This window comes from Exophiala oligosperma (assembly GCF_000835515.1).
Source record: "Exophiala oligosperma strain CBS 72588 unplaced genomic scaffold supercont1.3, whole genome shotgun sequence".
NCBI classification, from domain to species: domain Eukaryota; kingdom Fungi; phylum Ascomycota; class Eurotiomycetes; order Chaetothyriales; family Herpotrichiellaceae; genus Exophiala; species Exophiala oligosperma.
Window position 1 is genome coordinate 1,451,359 of NW_015622820.1, and position 21,402 is coordinate 1,472,760.

General features: G+C 49.2%; 5 protein-coding genes across 6 annotated transcripts; 3 read left to right on the forward strand and 2 right to left on the reverse strand.

The window, feature by feature from the left end:
* Nucleotides 1–3,522: 3,522 nt before the first annotated feature.
* Nucleotides 3,523–6,549, reverse strand: PV06_03339 (uncharacterized protein; the record flags this gene model as incomplete). The annotated part of the gene is made up of 5 exons (XM_016404113.1): nt 3,523–4,394; nt 4,482–4,795; nt 4,873–4,983; nt 5,044–6,043; nt 6,096–6,549. The coding sequence occupies 5 exons, from the start codon at nt 6,547–6,549 to the stop codon at nt 3,523–3,525; spliced, it is 2,751 nt and encodes a 916-aa protein (XP_016265118.1).
* Nucleotides 6,550–14,543: 7,994 nt separating this feature from the next.
* Nucleotides 14,544–15,362, forward strand: PV06_03340 (uncharacterized protein; the record flags this gene model as incomplete). Its single annotated transcript, XM_016404114.1, has 3 exons — nt 14,544–14,764; nt 14,816–15,035; nt 15,120–15,362. The coding sequence occupies 3 exons, from the start codon at nt 14,544–14,546 to the stop codon at nt 15,360–15,362; spliced, it is 684 nt and encodes a 227-aa protein (XP_016265119.1).
* On the reverse strand, nt 15,298–16,250 carry PV06_03341 (uncharacterized protein). Its single transcript, XM_016404115.1, has 4 exons — nt 16,117–16,250; nt 16,031–16,044; nt 15,749–15,931; nt 15,298–15,652 (listed from the first exon to the last, which is right to left on the reverse strand). The coding sequence occupies exons 1-4, from the start codon at nt 16,148–16,150 to the stop codon at nt 15,506–15,508; spliced, it is 378 nt and encodes a 125-aa protein (XP_016265120.1). The 5' UTR covers nt 16,151–16,250; the 3' UTR covers nt 15,298–15,505.
* Nucleotides 16,251–16,765: 515 nt separating this feature from the next.
* Nucleotides 16,766–18,045, forward strand: PV06_03342. 2 transcript variants are annotated; one of them, XM_016404117.1, is made up of 3 exons: nt 16,766–16,916; nt 16,985–17,409; nt 17,483–18,045. In XM_016404117.1, the coding sequence occupies exons 1-3, from the start codon at nt 16,872–16,874 to the stop codon at nt 17,949–17,951; spliced, it is 939 nt and encodes a 312-aa protein (XP_016265122.1). In that variant the 5' UTR covers nt 16,766–16,871; the 3' UTR covers nt 17,952–18,045. The 2 variants fall into 2 exon arrangements, with proteins under 2 accessions (XP_016265122.1, XP_016265121.1); XM_016404116.1 differs by having other exon boundaries at nt 16,766–17,409.
* A 114-nt stretch (nt 18,046–18,159) lies between these two features.
* On the forward strand, nt 18,160–21,328 carry PV06_03343 (uncharacterized protein; the record flags this gene model as incomplete). Its single annotated transcript, XM_016404118.1, has 2 exons — nt 18,160–18,489; nt 18,544–21,328. The coding sequence occupies exons 1-2, from the start codon at nt 18,275–18,277 to the stop codon at nt 21,326–21,328; spliced, it is 3,000 nt and encodes a 999-aa protein (XP_016265123.1). The 5' UTR covers nt 18,160–18,274.
* Nucleotides 21,329–21,402: the final 74 nt, after the last annotated feature.

Sequence of the window (21,402 nt, forward strand, 5' to 3'; positions counted from 1 at the left end):
TGAGTCGATGTGATACTGTTGTTTCTGGTTCAGAGGACTGTTTGAACAAAGGGATCGGTTTGATACAAGTCTTGATAGTTGTATTCAATATCTTGATATTGAACTTTGGTGCTTCTCATAGAGTGGGTACGGTAGGTATGCTGTTGTACGATTCGTACTCGTTGTGTTGTCTCGAACAGTCACCTCATGTCCCTTGCAGCCTTACTGTCACAATACCACTTGTTCTAGATTATCTGGCTGGAGAACACAACACAGGCTGACAACGTCTCGCCACCAGTATCTCCTAGTCCTCTTCGTGGTCGAAGAGATCCGAGGTTTGGACGAGTTACAAACAATCCCCCATTCTAGCCTGGCACAAAAGCGAGCTGGGCCGCTGTCAAGGTTCCACAGACCCCCCAGACCCTAGACCTGATGGTACCCGAAGCTAAGATGCCGGTAACCTTCTCCGACCTTTCGAGATATCGTTCTAGGCTCGAAATTGCAAGGGTTTCTCCCGGCGTGTCTGACTGTTCCAGTGACCAGGTGGAAAGAACTCAAGGGTGGGGGAAGTGTGGTTCTGCTTCCGCCAAATAGGTCTCTACGTTCTTATCAACGATCTGCAGTGATTCTAGGTGCCCCAGAGACGGACGTGGCATCATTGCATGGAGTCCGTCCAAACTCGTCCCCATTTTGGATGACCAGTATTCTCTGTCATGTGTCACATTACTCAACGTTATGCCTCCTAACTCACTTTAACCTGACATGTATCGGCTCGCTTGTTAAGCCCATAGACCAATATTGGGCCTGCTACAACGGATATATCCAATTATCTACTACGATTGCTCAAGATCCTTGACAATTGCCCCACTGATATCTCGTCTCGTGGCTTGTCTATCTTTGCTAACAGGCAACGGCGTGATAATTGGCCATCCTCCATCGGGGACCATGCGAAGAATGGAGTTGATACACTGAGCACGAGAGGCGACTACAGAACTCCAGGCCTAATTTGGATAGCTAACTAGGTATTAACTGAGGATATGTTATAGCTGGTCAATGGTGCCAATACTTGTCTCCCGCGTGCTCTCCAGGGATATAAGTCGAAATCCTTCTGGTTCATTTCTCGTTTCCCTGGTCAAGTACTCTATCAATCGTCTTTACACAAACCCTCCACACAAAGCGCTCTTAGAATCTTCACTGCAATGGAGAAGGAAGGCATCTCCGTGTCCGGGTCGGATCCCAATGTCGAGAGCGGCTCCTTTGCTCCTGTAATTGACAAGGCTGCGGAGAAATCATATGGTACGCTGTGTGTCATGTTCATATGAAGGAGTTGTTGCTGACACAGCCATGATTCAGTTCGCAAGCTCGACTTTTATCTCTTGCCATTCTTGTCTATAATGTAAATCCCTCAACCCAGTCTTGAGGTATAGTAAGTGCGTCGAAAGCAGCTGCTGATACTTCTTCTATAGGTATTTCTTCAACTCTGTCGAGTAAGTGAACCCTGAATCTCTGAACCCTCATCAAACAACAACCATCACTGTGCACCATTTACGACAGTCGTTGACATTTTATATTCATACACAGTCGTTCAAACCTGGGTAATGCGAAAACAGACGGTCTTGATAAAGATTTGAATTTCACCGGCAATGACTACTCCCTACTCATCTTGCTGTTCTACGTTCCATTCGGACTGTGCGATCTACCATTGAACCTTCTCACCAAGAGGTTTTCCGGCAAGGTTATGCTTCCATCACGTTAGTTCAATGATACATGTACCCTTTGATTAACCAAAGACTTACCAAGATTTGCAGTCATGTTTGGCTGGGGATCTTTGTCCCTGATTCAATGCGCAGCCAAAAACTTTGGAGGCATGTTGGCTATTCGTCTTATTCTGGCGTATGTATATTGCTCTCTACACACTGGTCTCATGGTCATACTGATTTGTATGTCTTCTTGCTACAGCGTATTCGAGGCAGGGTTCTTCGCCGGTGTGGTCTTCTACATGACCCTCTTTTACACCAGAGGTGAACTTGGGTTTCGAATCGCCATCTTCTTTGGTAGTGCCTTGCTTGCGGCGGCGTTTAGCGGCTTGATCTCGTATGGTGTCTTCCAAATCCGCCATGTCTCTGTCAAGGGTTGGATGTGGCTTTTTATCATCGAGGGAGCCATGACGGTCATCACGTCCGCCATCGCCTTCTTCTGGCTCCCGGCCCGTCCAGACAGCGCATGGTTCCTCAACGACGCAGAAAAGATTGCAGCGAGGAATCGTCATCTCCGGGATGCCTCGAAAACGGTCAACGCGGAGTTTGATCTCAAGGCGTGCTTTGCCACATGGAAGAACCCCAAGTTCGCCCTTTGGGTGATCATATCATTCACGTACCCGGTGGCGTTCGCGACCGTCAGCAATTTCCTACCCCAAATCGTCCAGAGATTGGGCTACTCCGTGGTCAAGACCAACTTGTGGACCGTCGCACCCAATAGCGTCGGGTTCGTGGTTTTGCTGTGTGTTACAAAGTCCTCGGATTACTTTAGAGAACGAACGTACCACATCGTCTTCTCTTTGTCGCTGTCGCTGGTCGGCATGATCATATTGGCGGCCATTGACGTTCTTGAGAACAAGGGTGTCGCGTATTTCGCGTGCTTCTTGATGGCGTCCGGCGCCTACATCCCCAGCTGTCTGGTGCACTCGTGGCATAACAACAACAACCTCGAAGAGAACTCACGGGCTGCAACCACTGGCCTGCTCGTCGGTCTTGGTAACTTGGGAGGTATCATTTCAGCAGCGACGTTTAGGGTCGAATATGCACCTGGGTAAGTGACATGTCTTTGCTCCCTTGTGATCAGCACGAAGAGTTTTCTAACGCGAGACAAAAAAATAGCTACGTTCCAACGCTTATCGCCACTAGCTGCTGCAATGTGACTTGTATCGTTTTCAGTAAGTTATGACCCATTTCCCCAGTGTGATATTGCTATTCAGTAGTAAGCAAGAATACTAACCATGTCACAACAGCACTCGCACTCGGCTTGTACATGAAAAGAGAAAATGCTAGACGTAACAAAGAACAAGGAGTCATCATGAAAGCTGAGGATGTCGATACTGACACACTTCAAGATGGTGAAAAGTCTCCCAACTGGAGATATTTTACTTAGATCTTCTTCAAAAAAGTCAGGGAGAGGATTTAATGTGTTCCGAGATTCTTAGGTCCAAGGTATCTTTGTGGCAAAGATATCAATAGACTCATACATAGTATTATTGTCACAGAGAACGTGAGACAGGTACAAGGGCATGGTAGCTACTGACGGAATCTCCACTGTAGCTTCATAGAATAAGAAAATACCAGAACCAAAGAAAACCAACGTTGAAGGTCTCTCTGTCGAGTAGCTACTCTAGGTCGCCAAATATCGAAGAACAAAGAGATAAACCAGAAATCCGTGGACCAGAAGATTTCTAGAACAATCCAAAGTGACATCTAATTCACGATCGTTCGAATTCACAATCGTATTTGTTTGTTTGGCTATACAATCATAATGTTTCAAAATACAATACTATCTCAAAAAAGTCTCATACTCATTAATCGATCGTTCAGGCACGAGTCCTCTTAGTACCTTCATGCCCTCGTGCACGACGGCCCAACGGATGTTGCTGAGGTGTTTCGCCATGACCGCCGTCAAGCCGGAAGTCGAATACTTGCCCAAAGCCCTCCAAAGGTTCTCCGGCATGACACTGGCCATGCTGCTCACCAGGGCATTCATCTCCGCCTTGGCATGCCAGACGATTCCATCGTCGACACTATTGCTGTTGCTGTTGTGATTGTCTAGATGAGGCGAGTCTTTTGAAGTTGACGTTGTTGACGACACATGGTGTCTCTCTCTGCTGTCCACACCACCACCACCGCCTCCTCCTCCACTATACGCTGACTTGTCCGTCGTATTGGCGAAATGAAAGGCCCAACAGGTCAGAGTAGACAAGTACAAGCACCAAGGGTAATGGAAGGCGTTGTTGACGTCCCAATTTTCCAAGTTCATGATGCCGTCTCGGAGTAAGTGAGCCGCGTGCCACGCAGCCTTGGCCGCCGGTGTTGAACCCCCAGGTTTCGCCCAGTCCTTGACGATGCGCCGGGACCGGTCGTAGTCGGCTCGAGTCACGGGACGGCCGATGATGTGTCGAGCTCCCGCGTAGATTTGTAGGTCCAAAATCTCTACGTTGAGAGTGATGTGGGCGGCGTGGTAGATGGCCACGGTGGCGGTGCTGAAGCGGGTGAACTCGGCTTTCCGCATTGGGCTGTTGTCGCCCAGCGAGAGAGTCATGTTCATGCAGTAAGTGTCGAAATCGGCCTTCCACGCATCGTATGATTGGGAAAGTCGATCTTGCCATTTCGTTTGATCCGAACAGGAAGAACCGTTGAGTTTTTCCATGCCTATAGACAACAGAAAAACAGATAAAGTGTTAGTGGAGTATTTTAGTAAAAGGGTGGAATATTGGGTCCGGTAGTAATGATACTCACCTAAAGAAGTCTGATCTCTTCGTTTCATATCCCATTGTACGGACATGAGACCGTGAAGAACCAAGAGGCGAGAAAGGGCGTTGAGTTGAGGGATTTGTATCCCAAGGTCGGGATTCATGTAGGCCTTTAAAACCGATAGATACGAAATCTGTGGCTCTTTTCGAGCGTATTTCCACCATTCTTCGGCCGAGTTGGCTTCCCATGTTGTCTGGTTACATGGTAAGGTGGTACGGAGTTCAAAGGATGACATGCACAGAGATTGAGAGAAGAGGACGGCGTGTTGTGTGTCCCATAGGAAGCAGAGGAATGCCAGTCTGGTACCACAAGTGGTGTCAGCATGTGCAGTTGGGACTTGATATCAAGGAAGAAAGAAGTCTTTGATCGACATTACCTTTTACGAAGTTCAACATCAATAGCTTGACGCCAGTCGGACTCAAGGTCACCCGAACCTTCGCCGAAATTTGGTTGACGAACAGTTTGGCAATCACTTCGGCGAATTAAGCTACAAAGAAAGTCAGTATTGATGGTGCACGACAAACAAAGTCATGGGGAGGCGACCTACTTGATCAACAGTCCGTGGAAGAGATGTGCCATATCATGCTGCTTCTGGCCTGCTCTTGATTTTCCAAAACATTCCACCAGCAGGATCGTCTGAAGCATCCATAATTCCGGCGTCGATGAGAACGCCGAGTGTTGGAAGATCTGAGCTCGGAGGACGTCGTGAATGCATACCGCAAGTCTGTGGATGGCCTTTTCACTATAAGTGGCGCCCAGAAGCAAAACGGCCAAGAGCAGTAGAGGCTCGGTTTGGGACGGATCGAAAGTGGCTTGATGTAGAAGTGGATATGCGACGTTGAAACGGGAGAAGAAGAGATCAAGATAATTCTGCATCGAAGAAAGTGATAGGAGAGGGTGGTCGCGTGAGATCTCCGATCCTTCAGGCGTTCTAGGCTTTGCAGAAACCAGAATATCCAAGATTTCGTTGCGAGAGAGATCATCGATTGTAGGCATCGACCTACGTGGAGGGCTGGGGGGGAGAATCTGCATGTTGAACAGCCCGTTTGGCATATGCGATACCATGTTGCCTGGGTTGGCCGCCTGTGTTTGCATCGAGTCTGGCGACGTAGTGGTCTGAGGGGAAAAGTCGAGTTCCGGAGTAGGATCTGAAGAGGACATGTGAGGCTCAACATGCCTGGGCGAAGGCGCAGTGGTTGGCATGGAGTTTTGTGCTGGAAGAGAACCGAATTGAAACATTTCTGTTCCTTGAATGGCATCTGAGGAAGATGATGAAGATGAAGTCTGCTGTAGTGTTGGCTGCCTGAACATTGCTTCCGCAGAGCCTGAAGGAGGCATTCTGTTGTTCCCTCTAAACGGGTCGATTGCTGGTTGTGAGGTTGTTTGATACTGTAAAGCCTCTAATTGATGATCTCGTGTTGGTCCTTGAGCATCTGGCATTGCATTGAAGTTTTGTGAAGGCGGTAGAGAAATCCGGGTAGTATCTGATATGTCGAATAACCAGTTGTAATTGTTCATTGTCGTAAATGGCATGTTGAAAGAGCTCGCTTATAAACTGATCAGCCAATATACACGCGATATCTTGAGCCTTTGACTTACCTGTGTCAGGGTTAAACATATCATCCATTGGCATCTCACCTGGAATACCGAGCGACGAAGAAGTGTGCGATCCCCAAGATGAATTGGCCAGGAAATCAAACATATCAGGACCCGCTGTGTGATCGATGAAATCTTGGTCATCGGGGAGTTCAGGAAGTTGATGTGAAAAATGATCAAGGGATTCGGCACTTAGCATCGACTTTGGTGGTGACAATGGTTCAGCATCGATCATAGTCTGAGGGTTACAGCCTTCAGTGGTGATCGTCGAGCCTGTGTGATGGGGATAGTTTCCATCCGTCGCCTGCTTCTTCGCAGAGACTCTACAGGCCTCACCTTGGGCAGGTCGCTTGTTCACGATGTTGCCTTCAGCGTCCCTCCATAGCTTTTTGCGACTTTCAATCACTCCGAGGCCTTCCCCACCGGCTTCCTCATCCTTTTGGCGATGACGAGCCATATGACGGTCTGCAGGGAGATTGTTTAATGCTTTTATCGCCTAGAAATCGAAATTCCATTGTCGCTTACCTAGAAGATCGGGTCTCTTGAAATGCAGACTGCATCTCGGGCAAGTGCTCTGCCCCTCGCTGTGGTTCAAGATATGTCTTTGGAGGTGATCTGATCTAGTGAAGCCCTTTCCACACCCATCATGGGAGCAGATGTATTTTTTGGGCTTTGTGCTTGTCGTGGACGACATTAGGGGATGTTGATCTCAGTAACGCCCACTCCTTCGTAGCTGATACATGCAAGTCACCCACCACTTTCGATGTGAGTGAGACGGAGAGTCGAGTGAGAAGAGTGGTGGAGGTAGGGAGGGTCCAAGCATGGGAGAAGTTAAGGCGGGGAACTCAAGGGCCTTTAATTGATTGCCACAGGCATGAATGGACATTACCGACTGTTTGCGAGCCGTGTCACCCAGGGCAAAAGATAAGTAAGAGATATGGGTGGGTCAGCCCATCCCCACAGACCCAGAGCACACCATGGCTTCAAGTCAGGGAGTTTATTGTCTGCTACAAGCGAGCCAATGTAAGCCTAATAAAATAATCTATGCCCCGAATTTAGGTCCGAAGCAACCCAACGCCCATCTACAGAACTATTTCCAATATCGGGTTTAACAAGCTTGCCTATACTTGTCCTCTATCCTTATGACACGACCTCTTTCAGGACCTCTATGTAGCGAAACAGCTAGATGCTATCTTTCCCTTGTGACTGGTTAAACCTATGCGGAAACCTGTGTTTCCTTGTAGAATGGGTAGTCGACGTAGCCCTTCTGAGGAGGGTCAGCGCCGTAGAATGTTGTGCGGTCGTAGGGGTTCAATGGAAGACCCTCGGACAATCTCTTGGGAAGATCGGGATTGGCAATGAACCAACGACCAAAGATGATGCCATCGGCATCGCCGGCCTCAACCTTAGGAGCGGCATTCTCAGCGTTGTAATTGCCTGCGGCGATGAAATGAACGCCGCCCTTCTTGAGGATATTTCGGAAAGGTACTAGAGATGGCTTGCCCTCAGTTGCCCTGGATGCGACTGATGTTTCCTGAGTTGGCTGTTGTAAAGCCAGCATCTTTGCGGACTCGTCGAGAACTTCGTCGAATCTAGGTTCGACCATGTGGACATATGCAGGGCGGTTGGCCTGTGGCAGTGATGCAATTTGCTCGCAAAGATAGCCCCAGTGAGCGTTAGGGTTGGAATCCTTGGTGTCTTGGAAGTAGTTGTAAGGGGACAATCGAATGCCGACTTTGGCTGCTCCGACAGCTTCCGTGACAGCCTTGATGACTTCAAGCGGGAATCGGCAACGGTTTTCTACCGAGCCACCATAAGAGTCGGTTCGGTTGTTGACATTGTCGTGTAGAAACTGATCCAAGAGATATCCATTGGCACTAAAGTTGTTAGGATATGAGACTGCAGAAACGACCGCGTTTACACTCACCCATGGATCTCAACGCCATCAAATCCAGCTTCCATGGCTCGCTTGGCAGCAGCCGCATGTTCCTGCACGATTCCTTGGATGCCCTCTACCGACAGCGGTTTTGGGGGCGTCGAAGAATAATCGGATCCGTCCAAAGCCTTTCCAGAAATCGGGATATTGCTCGAGCTAACGGCATCTTCACCACCAAGAAATGCTGGAACGGTGGCACGACCGACGTGCCATAGCTGGCAGTAGATGAAACCGCCCTTTGCGTGAACGGCATCAGTGACTTTCTTCCAGCCGCTGATTTGGCCCTTGGTGAAGATTCCTGGAACACCAGGGTAACCGCAAGATAACCGGCTGATAGGGCAGGCCTCAGTCAATTGAAAGCCACCTTTGCTGGCACGCTGTGAGTAATATTCAATCACCAAGTCGTTGGGGACATAGACGCCGTCAGATTCCTTTGAGCCTCTCATGCGAGTTAGAGGGGCCATCATAACCCGATGTTCGAGATTAATGGCGCCCAATTTGAGTGGCTTGAACAACAAAGTGTCCTCAAGCGGCTTGAAGCCGGTAGGTGATGTTCGTGATGGCATGCTGAACTGTTGGCCTGACTTGTTGGTTCTTCGATAGATCCTCTAAGCTCACAATCGATCACTTCGATGCTGAATCTGCGTTGTAGGAGTGATTGATATTGAAGATTCACAATTGGAAGTATACAAACCCGTCAAAGGACTTCGTACTCGTACGTGGAGTGTCCTCCACGCCCACCGCCTTCATAATTTTCACCTTGCCAGAAGTGGGCAAAAAATCGCACTGTCCATTCGAGACTGTGGACCATTGCAACTCTGTGACCAACAAGCTAGTTGGCTGTCGAGAGTGATGTTCATTTGAAAAGGCAAGATGCATAGCTTCTCTGGAGTACGAGTATGGGTCCTAGCCCATTCTACCCTCAGCCGACAGAAAACCGGGCTATGGCTCGTTCCTCGGACGTGCAACTGCTGAGTAGCAATCAAGAGTGGGGGAAGGTCGACGACAATCTGCTCCTCTCTCACCATCCCTGCCATGGAAGGACCCTGGTGACTCTAGTCTTCAAGGTCCCTTCACTATCGCTGAAGTCCGCAGGATGTACCGAACCAATAACACGACATGTAATCGAATATCGTACTATGCTTGTACTCGTACAGATGACGGGACGCTGGCTGGCCCGTTGTGCTGATCATATGTAAGATGAACACTCGTACATTCACTTTTCAGTGAAGGTGCCTAAGTATATTTTGCCATCTGGCGGCGATGACAACAGTGAACCTGGAGAGGCTGGCACCCGACACATCATAAACGAAGCAGCAATGGCATTACCCTTCGTCGCCTGTCGTAAGGCGGTTCCAGCCCCATTCGAAAAGCTGCAAAGTCTCATCGAATCCGAATTCGTCGAGTCGACATTGCAGTTTTACATGAATGGCAGAAAAGTTGTTCTTGAGAATCCGAATCCAGAGTGGACGTTGCTGGACTTCATTCGCGCTCAACATGGGAATAAAGGTACCAAACTCGGCTGTGGCGAGGGCGGCTGCGGTGCTTGCACGGTCGTTTTGCAGCAGCTTGATCGAGATTCTGCAAAGCCGAGACTGAGACATCTGGCCGTGAATGCCTGTCTCTACCCGCTGGTCGGTGTCGTTGGCAAACACTTGATTACCGTTGAAGGACTCGGAACGGTGGGCCACCCACACCCCCTTCAGGAACGAATTGCGAAGCTTCATGGCTCCCAGTGTGGCTTCTGTACACCTGGAATAGTGATGAGCATGTACGCAATGATCAGGAACGCCTGGGATCCCGCATCACATTCATTCAGACTATCAGCCAGTGATATTGAGCTCGAGGGCCACCTGGATGGCAACTTGTGCCGGTGCACAGGCTACAAGCCTATCCTGGCAGCCGCAAAGACTTTCATCGTAGATGACCTACAATCCAGCATTGTCGAGGAGCACGACAGCGATGAGGCTCTCCTTGCAGGCGAGCAAGGCGAGCGGACCAAATATGTACCTGAAGGTATTCCGGAACTTCTCAAAAAATCACCCATGTCATGCGGTAGGCCCGGTGGCTGCTGCAGAGATAACCCAGGGTCAAATTCAGGATGCTCATCCAAAGACGATTCAGCCGAGAGCGCCCAAGAAACATCCTCCGATGAAGAATCTGGTCAGAGCTCGCAAACATCTATGGGTTCTTCTGGTCAGTCAGAGGGGAAGGAGGTGAGCGGGACCTCTTATGGCCTGCCGATCAGGATGAGAAAACGAGATCCTCCGCCGGGAGAAGAAGGAGAAGGTCTCAAGACTGGAAGTGGTCTGGACGCTCCTCCGCCCAAGTCGTATCGGGCTGGTTTACTACCTGATTTGCTCCCCTACACTCCCGGGACTGAGCTGATCTTCCCGCCCTCACTGAGGAAGTTCGAGCTGCAACCAATATGCTATGGCAACTCGGACATGATTTGGCTCAGACCAACTACCCTTGAGCAATTGCTCGCCATCAAGTCCTTGGACCCCACTGCAAAGCTGGTGGGAGGTTCGAGCGAAGTCCAAGTTGAGATACGTTTCAAGTACTCCAAGTTTGCCATTATGGTCTTCGTTGGCGACATTCCGGAATTGAAGCAGGCCAACATGCCCTCTAGCGATAAGGACATCGCTCAGATGACCGAGCTCGTCGTTGGTGCCAACACCAGCCTGACAGATTGCGAGGCTCTCTTCAAAGACCTCTCCCGCAAACTAGGACGACGCGGCTTGGTACTCGAGGCTGCAAGAAAGCAACTTCGATATTTCGCAGGACGACAAATTCGAAACGCCGCCTCGCTCGCCGGTAACATAGCAACCGCGTCCCCGATCTCCGACATGAATCCTGTCCTACTTGCTTCAGGAGCTACGGTCGTCGCTCAAAGCAAAAGCAGCGGCGAAATCCTCCTACCGATGAAGACATTCTTCCTCGGTTACCGCAAGACTAGTCTGCCTTCGGACGCTGTCATCACGAAAATCCGCTTTCCCATCCCTCCTCCCGAAGTACTAGAGATCACAAAGGCCTATAAACAGGCGAAGAGAAAGGATGATGATATCGCTATTGTCACCGCAGCCTTCACAGTCAGACTGACCGACGATGGACGTGTTGAAACAATAGCACTAGCCTATGGAGGTATGGCGCCAACGACTGTCCTGGCAAAGAACACTGCAGAGGTGCTCAGTGGTCAGAAATGGTACGACTCACGAACACTCGAGGCCGGTCTTCAATCTTTGCGGAAGGATTTCAATCTAAGTTATGGTGTCCCGGGAGGCATGGCGACTTATCGTATCACTCTAGCACTCTCGTTCTTCTTCCGTTTCTGGCACGAGGTAGTTGCCGAACTCAAGCTCGGCGAGGTCGATCCTGAATTGATCGAAGAGATCCACAGGGGCATCTCGTCGGGGAACCGAGACAACTTCAATCCCAACGAACAAAGAGTGGTTGGAAAGCAGATTCCGCATCTGTCTGCACTCAAACAGAACACTGGAGAGGCGGAGTACCTCGATGACATCCCCCACCAGGACCAGGAGTTATATGGGGCATTCGTGTTTTCGCAAAAGGCACACGCCAAGCTGATCGAAGTCGACTTTTCACCTTCCATTGGTCCCGGTCTAGCTATTGGTTACGTGGACAAGAATGACCTCACCAAGGAACGTAACTCCTGGGGTCCCATCCGCGCTGATGAACCCTTATTCGCCGATGGCATTGTCCAGTCTCACGGCCAAGTCATTGGCTTGGTCTACGCTGCTACTGCTCTCCAGGCACAAAAAGCTGCGAGGTTGGTGAAGGTGGTCTATGAAGACCTCCCACCGATCCTGACCATAGACGAGGCTATCGAGGCGAAGAGTTTCTATGACCACGCACGTCAACTGAAGAAAGGTCTCGCCATCGAAGACGCCATGGACAAGGCCTTTGCAGGATGCGACCGGGTATTTGAAGGGACAGTCCGCATGGGAGGACAAGAACATTTCTATCTCGAAACAAATGCGTCCATGGTCATTCCGCACATCGAGGATGGGTACATGGATGTTTGGTCCTCTACACAAAACACGTAAGTTGCCACCAAATCATGTCCTGTCAGAGCGTGCGCGTGCATAGTTGATCATCTTGAGAGACAAGTAAGTATAAACTGACTTTCCAAAACAGAATGGAAACCCAAGAATGGGTGAGCCACACGACAGGTATGCCCAGCAACCGCATCAACGCACGAGTCAAGCGCATGGGAGGAGCATTTGGTGGCAAAGAATCACGAAGCACGCCGATCGCATGCGTGTTGGCCGTCGCCGCGCAAAAGGAGAAACGCCCGATTCGATGCATGCTCAACCGCGACGAAGACATGATGACCAGCGGTCAGAGACACCCCTTCCAGGCTCGGTGGAAGGTCGGGGCCCTGAACGACGGCACCCTCGTCGCGCTTGACGTCGACCTCTACAACAACGCCGGCTGGTCTTACGACATGAGCGGGGCCGTCATGGATCGGTGTGCTACGCACGTCGAAAACTGCTACGAGATCCCCAATGTGCATGTGCGCGGCCACCTGTGCAAGACCAACACGCACAGCAACACTGCGTTCCGAGGATTCGGTGGTCCACAAGCCATGTTCATCGCAGAAACGTACATGTATGCCGTCGCCGAAGGACTCGGGATCGACATCGACCAGTTGCGTCTGAAGAACATGTACAAGCAAGGAAATCACACGCCGTTCCTGCAGTTGATCGACGAGGACTGGCATGTGCCGTTGTTGATGTCCCAGTTGAAAGAGCGATGTGACTTTGAGAATCGTAAGACGGCGGTTAAAGCGTACAATGAGAAGAACAAGTGGAAGAAGCGCGGCATGGCATTGATCCCTGCGAAATTCGGAATCAGTTTTGCCACTGCAAACCACTTGAATCAAGCCAGTGCCGCCGTCAAGATCTTTGCCGATGGCAGCGTTCTTCTGCACCATGGTGGTACCGAGGTAAGTCTCTCAATCCTTTATATTTGCTAGATATATGCCTTTTCCCCCTCGTTGTGGAGATCCGTCACGTTCCATCCTTCACCCAGCCAGAACTAACTATTTCCAAATAGATGGGCCAAGGTCTCTATACAAAAATGGCACAGGTTGCGGCTCAAGAGCTCAATCTTCCAGTTGACGCCATCTATACCAATGAAACACAATCCTTCTACACGGCGAACGTGTCGCCTACCGCCGCGTCTTCGGGTAGTGATCTGAACGGCATGGCCGTCAAGGATGCGTGCGATCAGTTGAATGAGCGTCTGAAACCATACCGTGAGAAGTTTGGTCCTGACGCCAGTATGAAAACCATCGCACATGCAGCGTACATGGATCGTGTCAACCTGTCGGCTTCAGGATTTTACAAAATGCCAAAAGTTGGATATCAATGGGGTAACTATAAATTGGGTTCAGTCAAGCCAATGTACTATTACTGGACACAGGTGAGATCTACTCTTATGTCTTATCATCTTGACCGAAAAGCCATTCGTTAGGTACTGACGAGTTTTGTTGGTTGTTTTCTAGGGCGTCGCATGCAGTGAAGTCGAACTTGACTTATTGACAGGAGACCATACAGTCCTCAGGACCGATATCCACATGGACGTGGGTCGATCTATCAACCCGGCAATCGACTATGGTCAGATTGAAGGCGCGTACGTTCAAGGTCAAGGGCTCTTCACCATCGAAGAATCTCTCTGGACCCGAGACGGTCAATTGTTCACAAGGGGGCCGGGAACCTACAAAATCCCTGGCTTCAGCGATATCCCTCAAGAGTTCAATGTCACCTTGCTCCAGGGCGTGTCGTGGAACCACCTCAACACGATCCAGAGCAGTAAAGGCGTCGGGGAGCCTCCTTTGTTCTTGGGTGCCGCCGCATTGTTCGCTTTGAGGGATGCGTTGGTGAGTGCGAGAAAGGACAATGGAGTCAAGGAGCCGTTGATCCTTCACAGTCCTGCCACGGCCGAGAGACTTCGATTGGCGGTGGGCGATGATCTGTTGAAGATGGGGACCGTGATGCCGAAAGAAGGTGAGAAGAACTTTCTGGTGGCCGTGGCTTAAGATTACTATTTATTTCAGCTTGAGGATGAGAGTAACGAAAATAAAACAAACACTATGAATGTACGTATGAATAAGTAATGCTTGGGTGGAACAATTCCCATCGGCGTGTCGTCAAGTGTCCAGTAATTCGATGCGCCGTGGAATAGGTACCTGGGATTAGGAGGGCTTCCCTGTTTACCTGGTACAAGTATTATAACTAGAAACCAGCCAGTCTCATAAGATTGTTGTTCTCTTAATTGTTTACGTACGGAGTACATTCCTGCTGGACAGGGATATATCATTGTCAACATGATTCGACCAATGACACAAATTGTCCTTTAAGCGAGACCTCCAAAGGCAACAGCATTTCTTTTCTACACACAACCATCCATTCGCCATTACTTACTCGCCCGAGGTTCAGGGTCCTTGCAATTGCCATTTCAATAACCATGCAATAGTTCTACCTTATACCATGAAGGTCATTGTGACTGGCGCCACAGGCTTCATAGGCAAACAGGTCGTTGTTCAATGTATTCAAAATCCAACAATAACCTCGGTGATTGTTCTCACGAGACGAGAAATCGACAAGAACCTCAGCAGTGACCCCAAGGTGCAAGTGATAATTCACCAAGACTTTGAAACATATCCTCAAGAATTACTTCATCAAATACAAGGGTCACAAGGATGCATATGGTATTAATCACAACCCGACGTGTGGTAGATATACTTACAGAGGTCAATTAGGTGCCTAGGTGGTAAGGTCGGGGACTTTCCTGATCTCGAAACAGCGAGAAAGGTCGGCGTAGACTACACATTGGCTGCTGCGAATGCGTTTGTCAAAGGTGTCTGTCCTGGTTTTCAGTCACAATCACAAAAGTTTCAATTTGTCTTTTGTAGTGGTGATGGAGCAGAGTGTGATCAAGACAAAAGTCTGTGGATGCTTTCAGATACTCGAAAGATCAAGGTAATTTTCTCGCATTTCTCTGTCGATGATGAACATCATTGATCATTGATCACAAGTCACTAACTACACGAAAACCAAAAAAAGGGATCTGTTGAACGAGGATTGTTGGATATTGCCGAAGCAAACCCAAACGTCTTTGCAGCCACCATGCTCAGACCAGGCGGTGTGATTCCAGACGATAAAGAGGTGCTTGGAACAATTGGAGGCCTCATGATGATTCCAGTTGTGAAAGTATCCCAACTTGCAAAGGCACTGGTTAGGGTATGCGTCGAACCACCGGACGCGAGAGTCGTTCCCAACAAGGAGATCCGGCGACTTAGTGCTTGACCAAATCCTTTGGGTGACGGCCGTGGTCCGCTCCTGGGGGAAAAGACGTTTGCTAACCCACGAGAGGAATTCGGTAATCCTTGATGGGTGAATTGGGTTGAGTGGAATAGAATATTACAGTCCAGTCTCTCTAGCTTCAGGTATTATTGCAGTGCCATCAACTCCATCTCCATCGAAACACCTGCTGGCAATCTCTTTGCCTCGATAGCACTTCTTGCCGGTTTCTGAGGAAAGTAGCCTTCATAGACCTTATTCATCTCCGCGAAATCATCCAGATTGGCAAAAAACACCTGGGTACATTGTCATGGTCAAAACTTAAAGATACATTGATGTACTTGTGCATACGTATGGACACTCGGCCACACACGTGAGATGTCGGGACTTACAGTGACCTTGACAACCTTGTCCAGACTCGATCCAGCCGCTTCAAGGACGATACCGGCATTGCGACATAGAGCGTGAGTCTTGTCGGCAACGGTACCTTCTGTCAATCTGATCTTGCCATCCTCAAAGGTTGCAGGCATTTGACCGGAAACGAAGACGAAGCCATTTGCTTTGATGGCTTGAGACTTTTTGTGGATCAATCACAACCACGAAGTCAGTAATGATGTGCCTTGGATATGGAATCGCGACGACAATGGGTTTGTATACAGTGGTGGTGTACTAACATATGGACCAATGGCTAGGTAACATCATCGACAATGTCAACTTGTGACTCTGAGCAAAAATGACGGATAAGCGTTTTAACACATACGTGGGATCCCTTTGTCTGTGTAGACACTCTCCATGCTGTGTATCGTCGAAGCTGATTAACAGGTAGTCCCTAGCGAGCTCAGTGACCGAAGGTGGTGTACAGACTGTATCTGGCCACAACGTGTTCTGTCAAAGTTACTCATCTCAACTTTTTGGTTGAGACCTTTCACTTTCAGTACCTAAGCTATTAGCTGCTACCTATTCTCTCACCCGTGCTTAGTCAAATTACGGCCGCAGCGCCACTGCATAATGACGGCACCCAAGTATTGAAGTAGTAAGGGAGAGCGTGAGCGCTGAGGTAATCGGCTCTTCGATCAGTAAGTACTACAGCGCATCTCCGTCAGTAATCAAAAAAACAACCTCATTCCATGTCTAGTATCTTCCAGTCGCCAATCGCAAGGCAGGCATGGCAATTTTTAACGTCGTGTTGATCATATTGAAATGTTTCCTCGTAGAAGGTTACTTGGTCAGCGCGCGCCTTTCGAAACTGCTGGATGATGTTGGATCGTCAGGATGCTGAACAATATTGACATTCACCAACTTGATGGTGTCATTAGAGGGACGATTGACTAGACTAGACAAATCGACAAAATGAAGAAATATATATATAACACGAACTGTTGCTGATCATGAGTGTCAACAAGAATTTACAGTGTTGGAGAGTTCAGTGCCGTTCAGACGAGTCAAAACCATAATTACAACTTGACAACTTCCCACACATTTGAAGTGCAGATCATACAAGCAAGAATCACAGCCATGGTTGTAGAAGAGGGACCATTGAGGAATGTCGTTGTGTTCGGAGTATGCATTCAATCTTCCCTTCCAAGAGGCAGAACCTGGGACCAAAATGGCTAACAAATCAAAAAAAGGCCGGCGGAACCAACATAGGACACCACCTTGTCAAAGCCCTTTTGAGCCAACCCGAATCCTTTACTGTGACTATCATTGCCCGCAAATCATCCAAGTCGAGATTCCCCGAGGGCGCCAAGGTAGTCTATGTCGACGACAGCCTCCCGCACGAGGAGCTTGTAAACGCCATGCACGGTGCGGACGCCGTGGTGTCGGCCATTGGGTATGGGTCGATCTCGGCCGAGGAAAAACTCATCGATGCTGCCATCGACGCCAAGGTCAAACGCTTCTTACCTTCAGAGTTCGGTGTCAACAACACAAACGCAGCTGCCAGAGCTCTTTCTCCTGTCTTCGATGCGAAAGGAGGGGTAATTGACCTGTTGAGAAGTAAAGAGGCTACAGGATTCACTTGGACTGCTGTGCCGACGGGGCTATGGTTGGATTGGTAAGTTTTTGACCGGTTCAAACCACATACTCGAAAGACAAGACTGAAGCTGACATTCATTGTCCAACAAAAGGGCTCTTGAACCGGCGATCGCGTTTGCCAATATCAACATCCAATCCCATACTGCAACCCTATGGGCCGATGGCAATCATGCACTATCGTGGACGACATTGCCTTGGGCCGCGCACGGAATCACCCAAGTCCTACTTTCCCCGTCAAAAACAGCAAACAAAGTCGTCCCGATTCGCGGATTCGAGGCATCACAGAAGGACATCATTGCCATGCTCGAAAAGGAACAGAACGTGACTTATAACATCGAGCACTTCAATCCAGACGATGCCATTAGTAAGGCGCAGTCATCGTGGCGCGAGAACAAGGATATTCCGTCGGCCTTACAGCTTGTCCAGGCTGGCTTCTTTCTCGATGGGTATGGGAGCGACCTAGTCGGTGAAGGAATCGTACAGACTGGAAACGAGTACTTGAATCTGCCAGAGTTGAGAGTTGAGGAAGTTGTCAAGAAAGCCGTCGCACAATGGGCTTGATCGTCGCGTGTACAATAACAACTCAAGATGAAGAAGATGGCAATGGGGTTTCAGTAGATAGACGAAGATATAAATTCCCATGTCTGACCAAAACTCCAACCTTTTGTATCAGAGTCATTTACGTCTTTTGAATAAATTGAGCCCCGCCAAATCCCAAGTTAAACAGCACGTGAAGCTCCGGATAAATACTTCAGTCGTGATGAAACGACAACTCTTTTAACCACACTTGAATTCATACTCGTACCCCTCACCTTCGATCTTTGAACAACCTCCTGATATCCGGGAAGAGGTCTACAGGGTCGCCAAATGCTTCCGCACGGGCAATGAAGGAGAAGAGCGGCGACAACAGACTTGGGTGCAAAGTCTGTGGGAAATGTTTTGCCCGCTCCGACACTCTTCTTCGTCATGAACGAAACCATCATGCCACAGAAGACCGCGGCCCCGTGCATCGTGTCACTGTTGGCACCTTCCGGGCATGTCAAGGGTGTGCAGCAGCGCGATCTCGTTGCTCTGGGGGGTTCCCATGTGGCAGGTGCCAGTAAGTCTTTCGTTACTCCAAATACGCAGCAGACTTTTGCTCAGGCTGTCCCAGCACTCGCAAGCTAGAATGTGTCTATCCCAGTAAACGACGTAAGGGATCTATCTCAAACAGTCAACCTGGAAATGGACTCGACAGTGGTGAACCGAGAGAGCAACATCTTGGCCATTTCAACGAGTTGGTCTTTGCAGCGAATGGCCCGCAACAGGATCTGTCTGAAGACAAGTCGAATATGAAGCCCCCAGCGTTGACTTCAACGCTGAGGTCAAGTCATGGTCTGGAGTCATACGGTCATCCTACGCTGATTGATAGTTACAACCAAGCGCCAGAAGCTGTTTCGAGGTCTAGTCAGCTACCGATCGACGTTGACACCCTAACATCTTCCCAAAGTCAGACACAACAGGGAAATCAGTTCGCAGATGGCTCCATATCGGCGCAATTCGACACTGAGCTTACGGGAGTCCTTCCAACATATGACTACAACGCATTTGACGATGAACCATTGAATTGGATCCCTCCTTCGCTGATACCGTCACCCTATGATGCAGAATTGGAGCAGGACTTCTCTTTCATACTTCCTCCATTAACCACCGAACCGACCATCGGGACAGAATACAGCATGCCAATTCCATTCGACCACAACTCTCAAGTTTATCAAATCCAGAACGTGTCCCCAGAAACAGCGGAAAGTCACAACTTCCCTGCCGCATTCATAGGCATGGAGCCCAGCCCCTCGTCATCAGCTAGTGACGGTTTGAATATGGCCAGATCTACTCAAACTATATCAACCACTGATACAAAACGCAAGAAGCGTAAAATGTCCCACATTCCAGAATCTTTCAACAGGCCCAGAGAACAACCGAGTTCATTTGCTTTCCCACCACCGCCCGATACTGTCAACATGACAACATCTGCAGAAACCAAAAACCATATCGCCTATTTGACGTACCAAAACATTATGGACCTTTTCAGAACATTATGTCTTGACACAGGTGTTCCGCGCCGATTTGTGCAGTCAGATTTTCCTAGCTTTGCCGATTTTAACACGTGCACTGAACTTTACTTCGAACACATCCACTCCAGCTTTCCACTGATCCATCGACCATCATTCGGATCTCAGACACATATGATAGTGGTCCTTGCAGTGGCGGCAATTGGTAGCACTTTTCTCAAAACACAGAATGCCCTCGATTTTCGAGAAGCTTTTCAGGAGTTTCTGCGCCGAGCGATACACCACTACTCGGATGGTATACCTGATGCCGATCCATTAGACATTCCACTAGCACAAGCCCGGATCCTGAATCTCGTCGGCCTCTTGCAATCAGACCGTGATCAGCTACGATACCTTGCCCCCCGCTACCATGCGGATCTGTCACATTGGTGCCTTGCTTCGGGTGTTCTTCAGCTTCCAGATACTAGTGATTCTTCAGACGCCGAGCCAGCCCACCTCGACGGCGAAAGCTTAGAAACCTGGCAAATATGGATCCAAACAGAGTCATTGCGTCGAGTTGGTTATCTTGCGTGGCTGCTCGACTGCTGTCTAGGCTATATGGCCAATGCACGCCCTTTGTGTAATATGGACGATGCTAGGACACCACTGCCTTGTGTGGAATTGGCTTGGGAGGCTTCGACGGTCGATCTTTGGGTGCAAGCTAAGAGACACACATCGAAAACACCATCGTTGTGTGTTGCCCTTGAGACGCTCTACAAGAACAAGAAAATGAGCTTGGACTACAGCGAGTTATCTCAGGTATTGTTGATCCATGCGCTTTACATACGTACGTGGGAAGTTGGAACTCATATCAAACAACCACTCAGTGAATGGGTTCCAACTGGAAAAGCCAGAGGATTCTTGAACACTCCTTCCAAGGACAATTTCTGGCTTCCACTATATCCATTGTACGCCAATTGGAGGAATAGCGCCTGTGACTGTCTTGATGTTCTTACTTGGCAGGCATCTAGTGTTGTTGCTAATGCTTCTGGAGTCGAGCATCCGGTTATGCTTCACCTGCACCTTGCTCGCATCGTCCTTCTCACCCCGTTTCAAGAAATACAAGATTTACTCTTCTCTTTGATTGGCAAAGTCGGAAATTCGCCCATGGCAAGCTTCTACGTTCACGATGGTAGCTATCAACCTCGTAACAAGGCTAAGTTGCCACAAATTCGAAAGATAACATGGCGGTGGTTGCGGGAAGATCAACACAAAGCTCGTCTGGCAATGATTCATGCTGGATCGGTATTCTGGTATGTTCGGCGGTACTCGGCAATGAGCTTCTACGAACCCATCGCAGTATATCTAGCCTCGTTGGTGCTTTGGACCTACGGCTCATACAAGTCCAGCGCTTTGGAGAGGGATGCTGTTGCTGCTAACCAGAGGCCCGAGGGTGGTCCGAGTGGGCCTGACGCCGGTGCTGCGATTCAGCCCTCACGTGTCGAGAGAAAACAAAGGCAAGCGAAGTTTATGAACAAGTCCACCGCACATGCAGATCAACGACCAACCTCTCCAGCTGCCACAGGGCCCGTGCATTCTATCGATACTACCGCGGCTTTACCTCAGGACATCCCTGATTCGGAAAGTGACGACTCATCGTCTTCGGATGATCGACCAGAATTCATACATCTTGATAGACCTTGTGACGATGAGATTATACAGCACTTTGTCCGGAATGGTCAGAGTATGGCAGGGTATATGACTAATGTAGGAAACATATGTGAGACGCCCCAAAAGGTACTTCTCGAAGGCGCAAAATTGCTTCGAACGAGGCTTGCATGCTGGGGAGTTAGCAGAGAGTATTACGATATTTTGACCAAATTGGCCGAGCTCAGGAAAGCAGGTTAAGTTTGATATTCCTGTCTTACAGATAATGGGAAGCCAATATGCAATCATCTAGATTCTGCTTTGCAGTATGATTG

What these genes read in the sequence shown, in the direction of transcription:
- PV06_03341 (XM_016404115.1), bottom strand. Translation starts at nt 16,150, where the DNA reads ATGGAGAGTGTCTACACAGACAAAGGGATCCCAC. An exon ending in ACAAGGTTGTCAAGGTCACT is followed by an intron (nt 15,653 to 15,748) that starts GTAAGTCCCGAC and finishes CAATGTACCCAG; the next exon opens with GTGTTTTTTGCCAATCTGGA.
- PV06_03342 (XM_016404116.1), top strand. Translation starts at nt 16,919, where the DNA reads ATGCATTCAATCTTCCCTTCCAAGAGGCAGAACCTGGGACCAAAATGG. An exon ending in ACGGGGCTATGGTTGGATTG is followed by an intron (nt 17,410 to 17,482) that starts GTAAGTTTTTGA and finishes GTCCAACAAAAG; the next exon opens with GGCTCTTGAACCGGCGATCG.